General features: G+C 30.5%; 2 protein-coding genes across 3 annotated transcripts; both read right to left on the bottom strand.

Moving 5' to 3' along the window:
• Positions 1-953: 953 nt before the first annotated feature.
• Positions 954-4,735, bottom strand: LOC123909927 (protein TIFY 6B-like). Of its 2 annotated transcripts, XM_045960867.1 has the most exons (8): positions 4,516-4,645; positions 4,311-4,401; positions 3,612-3,736; positions 3,090-3,361; positions 2,904-2,988; positions 2,214-2,535; positions 1,889-1,946; positions 954-1,379 (listed from the first exon to the last, which is right to left on the bottom strand). In XM_045960867.1, the coding sequence occupies exons 2-8, from the start codon at positions 4,396-4,398 to the stop codon at positions 1,289-1,291; spliced, it is 1,041 nt and encodes a 346-aa protein (XP_045816823.1). In that variant the 5' UTR covers positions 4,399-4,401; positions 4,516-4,645; the 3' UTR covers positions 954-1,288. The 2 variants fall into 2 exon arrangements, with proteins under 2 accessions (XP_045816823.1, XP_045816832.1); XM_045960876.1 differs by having other exon boundaries at positions 4,311-4,735.
• A 6,998-nt stretch (positions 4,736-11,733) lies between these two features.
• On the bottom strand, positions 11,734-15,634 carry LOC123922618 (probable peroxygenase 5). The gene is made up of 6 exons (XM_045975318.1): positions 15,368-15,634; positions 15,147-15,269; positions 14,588-14,673; positions 12,407-12,501; positions 12,152-12,277; positions 11,734-11,972 (listed from the first exon to the last, which is right to left on the bottom strand). Exons 1-6 carry the CDS (start codon positions 15,414-15,416, stop codon positions 11,822-11,824), a joined length of 630 nt encoding a protein of 209 aa, XP_045831274.1. The 5' UTR covers positions 15,417-15,634; the 3' UTR covers positions 11,734-11,821.
• Between the last annotated feature and the right edge of the window lie 522 nt (positions 15,635-16,156).

The following is a 16,156-nucleotide window of genomic DNA, read 5'->3' as shown; positions in this document are numbered from 1 at the left end:
AAAACTAGATATTAAATTTATAATTTTATTATATATATTATATTTTTAATAATATTCTTCTTGTGTAAGTATAACAAAAACATAAATGAGTAATATGACGTGCTACTTTCTTTGAGTCATATGATTTGTTTAATGAACAATGGAATGGAATATATAAAAGCCAAACATGATCACATGTCTTGAAAATGACCTTAGAAGGTTGTAAATGTAATAGTAACAATTAAAATATCACCTCAAAAGATGATTGGTTGAAGGCTTTGACACGAATGCAAGTCATGTCCATTAAATATTAATATTCTTCTTTCGTTGAAAACGTGACTGATGGTTACACACTTACACCATACCAATATGGTTGGTAGATATTTCTCCTTGCTATATTTTCTTCTACACATTGATTATGATTTCACTTTAAAATTAAATATCATTGTGGCGAAAAATTCCGAATAAATGGAATGTTCGGAATTTGAACCTCAACTTCTCTATATATAATGTGATGTTTCTGCCAACTGAGCTAAGTTCATGTGATAAATGTTTGAACATTTTAGTTTCTTGATTGAATTATGTGAAGAACCAAAACATAATTAGTAGCAATTATTTTCTATAAAGATCACCTTTGCCAACAATTCTCCTTGACACTCTCATCTCAAAAGGAGTATGGCTTATGTGTTCAAAAGAATTTGATAGAGATTATTTCTTTTATGGTAAATTATTTGGTGCAAGTCATTAAACAAACTTTGTAGCAAAAGTTTAGATCAAACCTTTTTTTGACCAACAAATATTATAGTTATTAAGCTATGTTAGTGAAGTGAACAATAATTCCTCTTAGATAACTCAAATATTGCATGACAAATTATATCTTAATACATTACAATAACCACAATACATTGATGTAAAAATCATCATTTTTCTACAAGATTAATATATATATTTCAAACTAAAACCATCAAAGCAACTTTCCCTTAATACAAAATTTGTATAACTAAACTTGCTTTGAATTCTCCACTTTAACTTCAACACATTGTCAAATTTAGTTACATAGTGGTCTATGCTAATGCTATATTGTTGGAAGCTAAGCTAGAATCCACCCATTTTTTAAGTAGTACAAGGTAAGTCCTTCCACCACAAAATAGTTTAAGGGAAAGACCTACCTCCTATGTATCAAACATAGTTTGTTTGATAGATACTTAAGAATCTCAGCATAAGTTTTAAATTTCATTATGGAAGAATAGAGTTATCTTCCTAAAATATATTAAGCTACATGTTGGATCAAAATGTTCTCCATCTGATGTTATCCTTGCTTCGCTGCAACCACTGAATTTGGCATTGGAGCATCCTCGGAATTTTTGTTGTTGAGGTTATATGGTGCTGCACTCATCACCCTGCATGGACAGAAACATTTAAGAATCTTAATGATCTTTCGCCTAATTTCCACCCGATTATACCACTTTAGAGGCAAACAAGCGGTCCTAGTACTACTAACAGGAAAAGTTAAAAAACCGTGAAAATGAACCTTATAATTCATATTGGTCTAATTCAACCATACAAACCAGATTGTAAGGTGAGAGACGTCTACCACTTATAAAGACTTTTGCAGGCCATATCACATCTGATGTGGGACCTCAATAGTCAATACATCTCTCTTACACCCAGGATTGGACATCTGGAGCATGACCCTAGTGGTCCGATAACGCGTGACTCAAAGGATTTTGAATGGGCTCTTAGACCATCATATAATTTGTGTTCGCCTAACACAACCCCAAAAAACAGACTTGTCAGGTTAAGGGATGCCTCTCAATTATAAAGATTTTTTAGGTCATTTCAGATCTAATGTAGAACTCTCAACAATTTAAAGACGATAACTTGTTGAATGAAAAAGGTTAGTTCTAACCTCTCCTTGCGCTTCTCCAAAAATCGAGCCAATGATGCTTTGCGGGCCTGCGGTATAGCTGCATAAAATATTATATGCCAGTTCAGTTCCATTAAACAAGAATATGGAACTCATATAGTGAATAGTTGTGCCAGAGAGAAGATAAGAGTATAGCTAGGAAAAATTCATTTTAGAAATATTTTAACATTTTTAAAATTTCTTAAAATGCTAAATCTCTTTTCAAAAAGTTGTAAAAGAAAAGGTGAGGAAAGTATTCAATCTATAGTTGAATTGAAAATAATAATAGGAAACATGTGAAGAAAACGGGACCTCTGTTGTTACATACCTGACGAAAACATGGTGGTTGCATTGACTACTTTTGGAGTCTCCACTTTGCTAGCAGAGGTCGTAGGAGTAGGACCTCTAGATGTTTTAGCAGCTAGAAATTCATCACTGCTACTTGAGCCACTCCCTGATTGTGGACCGGTGTGTGAAGAAACAGATAAAGGACTAGAAATACCGGAGGAGGGTGGTATATTTACAGGTGGACTCATAGGCACACCATCATCACCCGATGCGAACTTTGAACTAGGTGCCTGAACTTCAGGTTGAACCAAGTTTGAAGCTGCAGATATGCCACTTCCAGCCAACAACATGATGGCTTTTGCCTGAATAAAATTGGTTAAACTTATGCTTAACTTCTGTCAGAATAAAAAAGACCATGTTTGGATAAGCAGCTTAATTAAGCGCTTCTTATCATATAAGTGGTTATGTATAAGTTATTTCTGCAACAAAACATGAAAATAAATTCAAAATGTTTTTATATAAACTATCCTGGAGATTATGGAAATAAACTGAAAACAACTTATGAAACGAGTTCGACAACTTATGGACATGTCAGAAGCTGTTTCTATAAGCTCCCCCAAACAGTCTCACAAGTGTTTAGGCCGGTAGATAAACTCAAAACGCCAATCCAAACAGGGTTTTTATTTTCTACTAATTATGGATTAGTTGAATATATACGAGAGAAAAATACCTTCTCAGGAGTGATATCATTGAAGACGTTCACAGTACCGGCATAGAACATGGTAAGTTGAGAAGCAGATGCAGATGGTTTCACACTGTCAAAGAATCATATATAAATTAGAGACAAACAAGTAAGTTGCATTCAAACCATTTCTCCGGAAAGAGAAAAAAAGTTCAAGCATAAAACTAAAATTACCATGGTTCAGTCAAACCAGCAACAGTACCACCGATTGGAAGAACTGGATGAGGTTTTGTAACAGATAATCCCCCAAGTAGAGGCTGCTTCACATTAGGGCCATTCATGTTCTGACCAAAAGTTGCAAAATGATTCTTTAGGAACGAATGTCCCGCGGAAACTGAAAACATCTTTGCATCATGAGGACGATTCATATAATTCACATCATGTTGTACATGATACGGATTTGCGGAAAAATGAAAGCCACCTTGTCCATCATGTTTGAAAGATTTCTAAATAGTAAGAACAAACAATGCAAGGAAGTGAAAAAAGACGTCAGATTATACTTATTGAATGGACAAACATGATATGTTGCAAAACATCCTAAAATTATGTTCGGATCTGAAAATCAACTTCATAAGCAGATTGAGCTGAAAATTAAAATACCGATCTGAACACGCTCTACAATGTTGTCTTATTCCTAAGTTCACAGTTTTGAAAAAATAAACAAAAATTGAGAGAAAGGGTATAGTATAATCAAACCTCTATGAAACCAGAAGATATCATTTTAGCCTTATCTTCTTCATAAACATTAAAAGGCATCATATATGGATGAGCCGAGACTTTGTTCATGAACGGCCATTTTACTGCTGAAACTTTTGTAAAACCTACACATATCCACAAAGAAACCATCAAGCTAAAGTAAAACATATGCATATCATATTAACCAAATGATTGGACTTAAGTGATTAATGAGCTTCAGTTGATGTCAAATTGATCGGGAGTACCCTATTTCGAACCCTAACTAGAACAATCTTTAGTCATGATTTACTTACCTTCCAACCGAACTTCAAATTACCAGAGTCCTTCTCCTCGGAAACCGGAGCGTTAAAACCAAAAAATATTCATATATCAAACTACACCACTTAAGAATCAATTTGGTACACTACTACATCCTTCAATATGTGGAAAAAAGTAATTCAATTCATGGATGAATTTTCAATTATATGTTAAATTTCACCTTCTAAATATTCTCTATGTATTATATCTTTGTTGTGAGGTTTTCAAATTTCAAACATAAATCAACAAAACATGTAAAGAACTGCAAAATAATTATTTATTCAAAATTACAAACTTGATACATAAAAAGAACACAAATTTGAGCTCAAAAACATAAAAAGAGCACAAACAAAAAAAGTTAAATAGCTAAAAGAATCATAGTTGAATGAAGAAAAAGCATACCTGAGTCTTTGGAGCCTTCATTGTTAATCTCATGCTTTGTCGTAGGTAATGATTCTTTTGAGGATAGACCCATGAAATCTCTTTCCATTTTCTGTGAGAAAAATTGAAGAAACCCAGAAACTAATCAAAACCCAGTTACAATTTGAACTCAAAAGTCCCTTTTTTTTTTTCAAAAAAAACAAATGGAAATCAAAGCAAAAACAACCCTTCTTCTTCAATTGGCCAACAACGTAAGAAATAATAATAACAAGTTTGTTTGTTCCTATCCTACTACAAAGTACAAGAAGGAGGAAACCACAAAGGTAGGGTAGGTTGTCTGATAGCGACTACAACACTTTTTTTTTTTTTTTTTTAATTGTATGAATTAAGGTGTATCTTTTTTTTTAAAAAAAATCCACCGGACACAAGTTAAGCATACTAGTAATATGGAAATTTTGTCTCGAAACTTGTGCATTTAACATATTAAAAACATAAAAAGTTATCTTTTGACTTTTGAGCATTAACTTTATCTTTTATTTTCCTTTTTTAGTATACTTAATAGGCAAATGCTAAATAGTGTCTCAGAGGCACTTGTTAAGGATTCAAATTTAGAAAGTTTTACTTGGAAATAGTGTAGTCAATATAACAAAAGTCTATATTTTGATGTTTTCCATGCACAACTTTTATTTTATTTCTTTTTTTGGTTCCTTAACTAGTGCCCCAAGGGCACCGGTTAGCAAGACCCAACTTAATAAGTGACCCGGGAAACTGTTTAGCATGATTTTTTTTTGGCTTAATTGATAAAATGGTCCCTTAAAGACATTTTTGGTTTCAGATTGGTCCCTTAAAGAAAAAAATGTCCAAATAGGTCCCTTAAAGAAAAAAAAGTCCGAATAGGTCCCTTAAAGACATATTCGTTAATCAGTTTGGTCCCTAAAAAGATGTCTAAATAGGACCAAACTGATTAACGGATATGTCTTTAAGGGACCTATTCGGACTTTTTTTTCTTTATGGGACCTATTTGGACCTTTTTTTCTTTAAGGGACCAATATGAAACCAAAAATGTCTTTAAGGGACCATTTTACTAATTAAGCTTTTTTTTTTTACCATAAAATTGGTATGAAGTTTTCGATGCCGATGACTAATCTACGTCGGAGAATTTGTGGGGCATACAAATTGAGTTCTCCTCTCCCATTCAAATTCTTTTCTTTAAATATGAAATTTTAATTGAACTTCTGACCACATGCTTAAGGGTACTACAAATTAATCTATGAATTTTTTTTTTGGGTACCCAATTCATGGGTGAATTAAGGTGTATTTGATCAAGTAAAAAATAAAAAATTTAAGAGATCATTAAAATGTTATGCTCACAGGGACACATAAATGGTTATTTTTCTATAATACATAAATAAAATTTAATAAATGAGTTAAAGTTCCAAAAGTATAAGATTTTAATTTAACGAAAGTACTATTTAACGATTTTGATTTATTTATTTAAAAATAATAAAAAATTATGTGATTCAAAATTTAACATTTATTTTTTTTTTTACAATGTTCACAATGAGAATCGAACCTAAGACCTCATACATACTACCCAAATCATTCACCATTAGACAAAGTCTAGTGGCTTAACATCTATTTTTTATTGTATCAAATAAGTTTCTTTACGATATCAATGAAGTATTTGTCTTTCAAAAAAATATCAATGAAGTATTTAATATTTTTTATTATATGCTAAATTAATTTTTTTTTAAAAAATTCTTCAATTTATCCTTTATTATACTATTTTGTAAATCAACTCATAATTTTTCTTTTTTATAATATGGTCAAATTGACTTATATTTTAGTACGGAAGGAGTAGTAATTTGATGTATATTTTTAACAAATACTTTCTTCGTCCCATATTATAAGTAAAAATAAAGTTTACACGCTTATTAAGAAAAATTGAATATGATAATTTGAAGTATGACTTTTTATTGGTTATTGATTATAGGGAAAAGAAGATAGAGAGTAAATTAAATGCAATTTAAATTAAATTTCATGAGAATAAGTAAAAGTAAATTTTTTTTTTACGCAAAATAAAAGTAAATCTTGAAAATAATAAAAATGAATTGCTTCTGCTTATAATTTAGGATAAGAAAAAGTAATTTTTTTCTTCTTATAATATAATATGGGACGGAGGAAGTACAATACTAGTTAGCGTGCTTTTTATTTTTTATTTGTATGATTGGTTTATTTAATACTAACTTATTTTTGGAAGAGTTTAATTGTTGTGCACCGTCGGTGTAAATATTTTTTACACATACATCCAATGACGCGTTGCCACATTATTTAATGAATATGACATGTCATGTGTTTTTAATTACCATACATGATATATCAGTATATTATTAGACGCATGTGCAAAATAACTTTACACACCGACAGGACATATATTTTTGGAAGTGGTGATTGGATTGTAGGGTTGAGTTATCCATTGTGGATGTGTGTGTGCCATCGAATATTGAGATGAAGGACTTAAAAACCACGTGCATGCTACCCTACCATATTCATATTCATCCACTTGTTTATGTGACTTGAAGACAACACGTTTCACTGTGAAAACTATATGCACGTGTATATGCTTTTGTGCAATTGCCTCTTATTTTGTGATGTTTTAATTATAGAAAATCTAGCTATTAATTAATCTAAACAAAGAAATATAACTAAACTACTTTTCTATTTTTCTATAAAAACATTGGATTGGTATGTGGAGTTCATGGTTCGTTTGATTCTATGAAAAGAAAGTGTGAGAAAAAAAAATTACGTAAATCAATGTATAAATTTAGACTAACTTTAGTTCAAATTCATGCATTGGTTTGCGTAATTTTCTTTTCTTCCACATTCTTTCTATAGAATCAAACGGATCCTTAAAGTTTTATACTAATTTAAATGAATGAATTAGTTGGAATCCACCACGTTTTCTTTTTTCTACAGTGTTTCTCTTTCTCATGTTTTTAATTAATAAAAATAGAATATGGATTGCAATTTATCATTGGTCCTTTTGATTACAAATATACCCAAATCACCTTTCAACTGTGCTTCAAAGATTATAGTGTCCATCACTATTCATCTATGTGACTAATGTGTATGGTCTCATTCCTACATATAATTGGAGGAATGTTCTTGTAATTTTAGAGGAACAGTTTGGTATCAAATTTATAAAAGTGGCTAGAAATTTAACGGTGGTTTTCAATCATATTTTTTGATATATTCCATTTTTTTTAAAGTCGGAAAAGGGAAAAATGGTTAACATGAGTTTGTTTTTTAAAAAAGTAAAGTCAACGGACATATAAAAACAGGTGTTATTGCGGCTACACTTCTCGATTTGTCAGGTATACTGCGAAGAATGACATGAATCGGTAGGAAATACCATTTCGACACAATATGAAGCGGGGTGGGCATCAGATTAGCAGATATATAATTGTCGGATGCTCCAAAACATTTGACACGCAACAATTTGGATTATGGAATAGGCGGAATGAAGTAAACACATCTATTGACGACTTGGTGGAAGAGGTTCAAACGGATGTTAATTTGTTCCGAAAGAAGTTAGAGAATACTTATTGTACGAGTGAATAGTTAATTTAATTGATTGTATGTTTCGCTAGCTTTTGAATTTTGAGTTGTATTTAAAGAAGAATTCTATTAAATTTTTAAAAATAAGTTACATAAAATTTTAAAAATACAAACCCGATTGATTTGAACCAAACAAACTCGATTTTCATCGGTTCAATTCAGATTTCATAAAAAATATATTATAAAAAATCGAATATTTTTAGTTATTAACTCGTAGTATTTATTTTCCCTCAACCTGGAAAAAAGTAGTCCATGTGATTCAGTGATAGAGGTTGGTGGGTGGTTTAAAAGTGACACACAAAGACCATAATAATTAAATAAACGAAAAAGGATTATAGGATTGATGAAAAAAAAAATAATACTTGTTAAGTTTTTGTGAAGTTGACCGCACAAGTTCTAATACCATATATTACTATATTTGTATCCTTATTATTTAGCATTTTCCATAATTAAATGATATTTGTGTTCACTTAAAGCTTTCTTATTGAAACTCGGAATAGGATTTCATGCCATTACTGCAGGATGCAGTAACTGATTTCAACTATCCGATTTAAAATCGATGATTGAGATTGATTTAATCAGAAAAGAATTTAATTTATATGCACCGTCAGTGTAAAGTTATTTTGCACATTCGTCCAATAATATAACGACACATCATGTATGGTAATTAAAAACACATGATGTGTTACATTCATTAAGTGATGTGGCAACGCGTCATTGGATGTATGTGTAAAAAACTTTTACACCGACAGTGCACAACAATTAAACTCATAAGAAGAAAAACTGTGTGAAACATCATATTCATTCGATCTTAAATAGATAAGATTTAAAACTCTGCGAGAGAGAATCTAGTCCTTGAAGCTGTATAGCACAACTAGTCTAACCTAAACACATGGAATTGAAATCTATGACAGAACAAAAAGACAAAAAGAAACCTAATTTACATGGCCTAGAAAGAAAAAAGAAATGAAACCCAAATTCAACAAAATGTGGTAGGGAGCAAAATAAATGCTCAATAAGTAGGAGAGCAGGCACAAACAATTACAAGAAGAAAGGGACATATTGTACAGAGGGTAGGGACATGTCAAATTATCGTTGAAATGCATGCCACACAAATACTACAAATTTGTTCCGAATCACTTCCACTGTCGTAAAATAAATTAGACACTTGCTTCTTTTTTCTTTTCTTTTTCAATGAGTTGGAAATTGAAGGCAAAACCTATAGCGTGCTACCTGAATCTTTCATCACTAGATTAAACTTAATGGTTTAGATATTTGCTCTGTTTAGGAAGATAAATAAGCTAGGTTATAAGTTATAACTATTTTTTGAGAGCTTGGTATCAGGTCATAGGACTGAGTTATAAGTTATAACGTTAAAAGCTTTATTTGGTAAAAAATTTCAAAAAAGAGTTCTAACTTATTTTATTAGCTTATAACTTATTTTTCAAGCGCTATTTCAAATAGTTTATGAACTTATAGTTTATCACTTTTCCTTTCAATTTTACCTATATCATCTTACTTGAAAAAAATTAAATATTAATTAAACATATATTTTTTTTATGTCATTTCATATTTATAAGCTAGTCTAAACTCTAATTTTTCCAAACACTACAAATTCAACCGGTTAGCTTATTTGCTATAAGCTATATCGACTACTTCATATTTGTTAATGTACAACTTTAATCATTAATATTTTTAATTGTGAATTGGTTAAAATTATATACAAATTTAATATTTTAAAAATACTCATCGAAACAAATTTAACATCTTATATGCTAGTATTTATTTTTTATTTATTTGTAAAAAAATACGCTCAAAACTAGAAATATAAATAGTATATCTGATCAAACTAAATCATTTAAAATGAGACGGAGGGAGCATGAATTATTCTAAAAAAACAAAAAATTGTCTTATAAACTACTTTACAAAAGCTTTATTGTTTATCGTATCATACTTTTTGCTTTTTTTTTTCTTCCAATTCTTTTAATTTATATTTCTCATGTTATCAATAAAAAATAATTTTACAAACTTACTCATAATTTATATTTCTGATACAAAATTGATTACATATGTTAATTTATGTGAAATTGTCAAAATGACTTATAATTTAAGACCAAAAATTTTGTTAGGCTCCCAAATGACCAAGTGCTCTTATTAATTGCACACAATTTTGTTAGGAACCTCATTGCATTGGATCTCTGTCACTATTCACACCAACCTTTCATACATAAGAAACTACTATGTGGTTACTTGCACAACTCAGAAACCATTATTTTGTGTTTTCACACCAACCTTTCCTAATCAAAGAAACTTACTGATAATATAATGTTTGGCAGGAAGCAATTGTTTCATTTGAGAAGGAAATTTAATGAGTTTGAAGCAACTTCATTAGTTTTGGGGAGATTTTCTTTTGCCGTCCTGCCTACTTTTCGTGCGCTCTATACATTTTCATTATTATCTTTTTGCTATTTAAGTAGAATGTTATAAAAATAAGAAATTTTGTAAATGTCATCAGATAGCGGACGTTATAAAGTTAGAGTGTCGAAACAACTTCTATTTTTTTACTTTCTAGAATCTAATTTTGTATAAAGAATGTGTCAAATATTGAAAGTGTCGAAACAAGACATCTTCATATTAGAATTTTCATAATTTAAAATTAATGATACATAATTTTGTTCAAGTTGTTTTGTGAGCGTATGTGGAAAATGAGGTAACATTCATTAAGCTTGGTAGATAATTCTAACCATTTAAGATAATACTAATGTATATTATTGTTCTCAATTGAACTAAAATATGCTTGAAGAAGTGATAACTCATTAGCTCATTGTATAGTAAAGTATATGCTCTTTGTAATCCATATGAGGTGTGGTTAGAAGAAATCTCCTATTTTTTGGGCTCTTCCATTGTTTTTGATTTGGGCCATATTGGGCTCTAATATTTTAATATATACATCGTAACACATATTAGTTAATTAAATTTACATAAACATTGTCTTCATCGACATAATTCAATTGGTAAGGATATTGCATGTAATATGCAGGGGCAGTTATAGTTTGAACTCATAAAAGTGGTACCCCTTTCTTTACTTTAAACAGTTTACACATGTAGGAAGCAAACAACGGGAAGAACTAGAGAGGTTGTAGATGCTCGTGAAGGAACGTAAGTTGAAGCAAACAAGAATCGGTCAATGAGTATGAAGACTTGGAAATTCTTTTGAAAAGGTGGCTAACACTAGCTAATATATGCCTATCCACTACTATTATGGTGGTCATCATCGCTATGACATGCACTGTGGCATGTTCTATGGTGCATAGCCTATGCAGCTGGTCAACTACAGATCGATAGTGAGATTCTGATGCTATGCAGTTACGGATGCCAAACACACACCTACATACCTACCTAAAGAGCCTACGTTCGCTTGTTGCTAATACAAGCACAACCTAACTTGCACGAGATTCAACAATCTAAACTACAGGTAGTCCCAAGGGGACAACATCCTCATATAATAGTTAGCAGACTAAACTAGAGGTAGTCACGAGATTCAACAACCACGTTCAATTTTTAGGTGAAACAATTTTTTGGCAGACTTTACTTACCTCACGACCAAACTCCAGATTACAAGGGTCCCGTTCCCGTAAACACCAGAGTGTTAATTAATGCAAAAAAAATAAAAATAAAAATTATTTATTTCAATATGATATTCCACAACATGATAAATAGATACATTTAACAAATAAATTTCAAACAATGAAATTATACAAATGAATTACAAACCATGAAATTATAAACAAATTGAGATGCTGTGTAAATTATGTGTATGAGCATATATTCTATAAATTAAACATTTGTATATTATTATATAATAAACTTCTGTTTTTTGCATTGTCCATATAGATCTACTATTATCATCCAAATTAGGATGAACTAATTCTTTTTGTATGTTCCTTTTTCAGCACTTCAAATAAGCTTCCATCATAAACACCTCGAATTGTTTCTTTTTGTAGTAAACCATTCTTATCTTTGGCAAGTTTGTAAAGAACATTCCATTCAACCGAGCTCCCAATCCTGCTTATATGACCATCCCATGGTTGCAACATATTAATTGTTATTATTTATTTTTTGATATATAGGGAAAATACATTTAATTAATGCTAAGGCCGAATTTATTTTCCCCTTAGATTAGTCGGTCCTAAGGCTGGATATTAAGTTTTAAAAAAAAAAATATAAAGAAATCAACAACTAACCTTCCTTTCAAATCTTTAGGCTCTCTGTTTGACTTAATCAACTCCTTTAGCTCATCATATGTCAAAGCATTGGGATGTGTATGTGCATGTTTGGTAAAAATTTCTTCAAATTTTGATGCAACAAACCTAAGAAATATAATTATTTTTTTAGGGATTGTTTAAGAAAAAAAAAAACTCAAGTTTTAATAATTAGATGATGACTAGAATTGAAGAAAAAAATTATATAGAAAATTAATTGATTTTATAAATATCAACCTTCCTTCAGAATCATAAGCTCCAGTGTCACTGCCATGTTTGCCAAGTTGGATATTCTTAACTTCAATTGGAAAAAGTGGAGATGGGAATTTTCCCTACACAAGAACCATATATATGGTAGCTAGCATAAGTGCTCACATAATTTTTATATTATTAAAAGCTTAAAGAAAAACTTTTATTATATAACACATGTAAATCCTTTAACTAACCTATATTTCTTATTGCAATGACATTATTAGACAAATTATTATTAATTAAAGTAATATTAACGACCGTACAACTATTTTTAAGAGTATTAATTGAACTCCATCTTTTGAGATAGAGCTATCAAAAAGTGATTATTATGAATTATGAACTAGTGCGGTTTTTAGGAAAGTGTAGGGGTGAGAGGAGTAGCAGTTCTCTCATATTTAAATGGGAAGTTTTTGTAACCCATTCTTGTTACCAAGTTGGGCCACCTCGATACTGCCAGATACTTGATGGTTTCTCTCCCAACCCCCTCAATTCTTTTCTACTCCCTGAATTTCCGTTTTTGTCATTGGGGCGTACTGCGGTTTATACGAACCGAAATAATATGACATGCTGATAAATTTCGGTAACCACTTACCGAAATCTGGGACATTTCGGTTCGCAGGTACCGAAACAATTATTTCGGTAAACTGCTACCGAAAATGGCCTAATTCCAGCGACCAACGTACCGAAATCTATCACATTTCGGTTCGCAGGTACCGAACAAGTTGACGTTCATTTTCTGTGTACCGAAAACGCTAATGTTCGGTTCGCAGTTACCGAAATGGTCTAATATTTGGCTTCGGTGAATATAAACTGAAGTTTTTTGGCAAAAACATTTCAAACCGCAAGGGGCAAAATTGAATTTTTGGGGGGTATAAAAGAAATGAGGGGGTCGGGAGAGAAAACATCCAGATACTTAAGTAGTACTCCTCCGTCTCAAATTGTCACTTTAGGAATAAAATTTTGTTTCAAAATAATTGTCATTCTCACTTTTCAATGTAATACTTTTCAATTGTACCCCTAATAATTACTATATGCATTATTCCCAAGGAAACATACCTAATATGTGTGAAAATATTATTTCTCCTCCGTCTCAAATTGTCACTTTAGGAATAAAATTTTGTTTCAAAATAATTGTCATTCTCACTTTTCAATGTAATACTTTTCAATTGTACCCCTAATAATTACTATATGCATTATTCCCAAGGAAACATACCTAATATGTGTGAAAATATTATTTCTTTTAACAACATCATTACATTTCTTAATATGTGTGAAACAATCTTAAAGGACAATCTTTTTTAGACGGAGGGAGTAAATTTTACAAAAATGAGAAATTTTTGAAATTTTTTGTAAATGTCGTTCACTACTTTAGTAGCAGACGTTATAAAAAGTAAATCTGGTAAGATGTCGTTTGGGTGTATCCGCTATCTAAGTAGCATATAAAAATATTTTGATAAATTTATAGGACGCGCGAAAAAATAGATAAGATGACAAAAAAAAATCTTTCATCTTTTATCATTATCAAACTTTTTGAGTTAACATTTTTTATAGATTTGACATCTATAAAGACTTTTTTTTATGAAGAAAAAAATATATAATATTGGCTTTAAAATGTGGAGTTTGCAATATATATATATATAGTATTTACTATTTAGTGAAAGTAGTACTATAACTTTAACAATATTCTTTACCAATATAGCAAAAATATCATATATATCTTGTGGCAATTACTTGTCACCGACTCAAAATCTAGATCATCCTCATTCGTGGCATTTGCACATCCTTTCACTTCACACTTCAAATATCTTTTTTATATCATTAAATCATCTTTATCTTTATTCGAAAGTCATATATATGTAGATGTTGTACCCAAAAAAAGTTATATTGTACCAAAAAAAGTCATATATAGATGATGACATATTACTTAAAAATGTTATTTTCTATTAATACACTCATTACTAAATTTAGAAACATATATGTAAAGCATATAGTACCAAATAAAGAAAAAATGAAACTAACACAATAGTATAGCATTGCAATTGCAGTTTGATATGTGTACAATCTCATCGTAATCGCAATAACTATAATGATATTTTGACCTACAACAACCGCATCTGCGACTGCAATATAAAACCATGATTGTAAGTGATAAAAAGATTTACTTACAGGGCGAGTAGACTGACTGAGGGCCACATTGATGAAAACAGCAGCTGCAGTTGATAACATCCTACCACTCCCAATTTCACGCATTGCTGTTGTTAATTAATCATGAAAAATTGTTAACACTACAATTAAATTGGATCTTTATTTATTTTACAAACTTGAATTAAGTGTTATTCCAATGTATTGTGTTTAGTGTTCTTCAATCACATTATAACAAGTGTTTGTACTCAATTGAGGTGTTTTCGGTATCAATGAGATTCGGTTAAAGATGAATCATTTGAAAAAAAATCGAGTTTAAATTCTAACTGAAACAATTATTGAATAAATTTTCTTGTAACACATGTTTTTGGTGTTAGCCTAATTCGCGAAGAAAAATGGCTTGAACTATTTCAAAATTCGGTTGAAATTCATTAAAATTCAACAAAAAAATTATTCTACTTAGATATTGATTCAGATACACTATGAATTAGATCTTAAACAAAGTTTATTAATCATTTGAATCTAATTATTTAGTTACGAAAAAGTAATTAATTAAAAGTATTTATGTAAAGAAAAAAAAAACCTTGATAAGTCTCCCATGGATAAATAACACCATCTTGATTCAAGTCAAAAAAAGCAGCATGTTTCTGAAGAACATTTTCATTAACTGGAATGGGTTTCTTCTCCTCAACACCACCAACAAATCCTACAAGTGAATTGAAATTTAAAAATATATGAAAGAATTAACAAAATAGAACAATTGAAATTAATTAAAGAACAAAATTTTTGTAACATATATAATACCTTCCTCTATGTTTTTGCTTTGTGCAGAAGAGTTAGGAGAAGATGACATATTGATTTATAAAATGCTTAAGCAAACAGAAAGGAATTTTAGAAGAAGTGTTTTTTTAGTGTATTTAGCTTAAATGATTTATAAGTTTTGATTTTTGGTTTTGTATTTTTGTGTTTATATATATAGGTGTTGGAAAGCGTAGCGTGTAGGATTGTGTGACTTTGTTGTTAACTTTGTTGTGCTTCATCTTATCATTCTGTTTTGATTCTGTTACATATGATGAAAATAATAATAATGATATTTTTATCTATCGAAATGTGTTGGGTTTTAAGTGTGAGTAGTTAAGTCACACATTGATTATGAATGAAAAATGTTGGATTTATAACACAGACGACTCATTAACTTAATGTCTTGAGACGTGGCGTTTCTATCTCTTATGATTTTGGACTGCCATTTAACTCGATATTTCTCTTAGCTCCCTCGGACTTCCCTAGTATCCTAGGATGTGGGGGTGATAGTGGATCATGATATTGGATCAACTATAGGATATGAGAACTCACACTTGGGAGAGATTGTTGGATTTCAAGTGTGAGTGGTTAAGTTCTACATTGACTGTATATGAGAAGAATGTTAGATTTACAAGAGATGTGACTAATTAACTTAATGTCTTAAGGTTTTGGGTTGAGATATGGTGTCTCAATCTCTTGTGATCCTGAAACATTTGACCTGATATTTCTCACGAGTTCCCTCGAACTTCCCAACAATATGTAATTGAATGATTTTGTTATTTCCATCATCAA

This window comes from Trifolium pratense, linkage group LG1 (genome assembly GCF_020283565.1).
Source record: "Trifolium pratense cultivar HEN17-A07 linkage group LG1, ARS_RC_1.1, whole genome shotgun sequence".
Lineage (NCBI taxonomy): Eukaryota > Viridiplantae > Streptophyta > Magnoliopsida > Fabales > Fabaceae > Trifolium > Trifolium pratense.
Note: the sequence above shows the minus strand (reverse complement) of the source record. Positions and strands in the feature narration are given on the sequence as shown.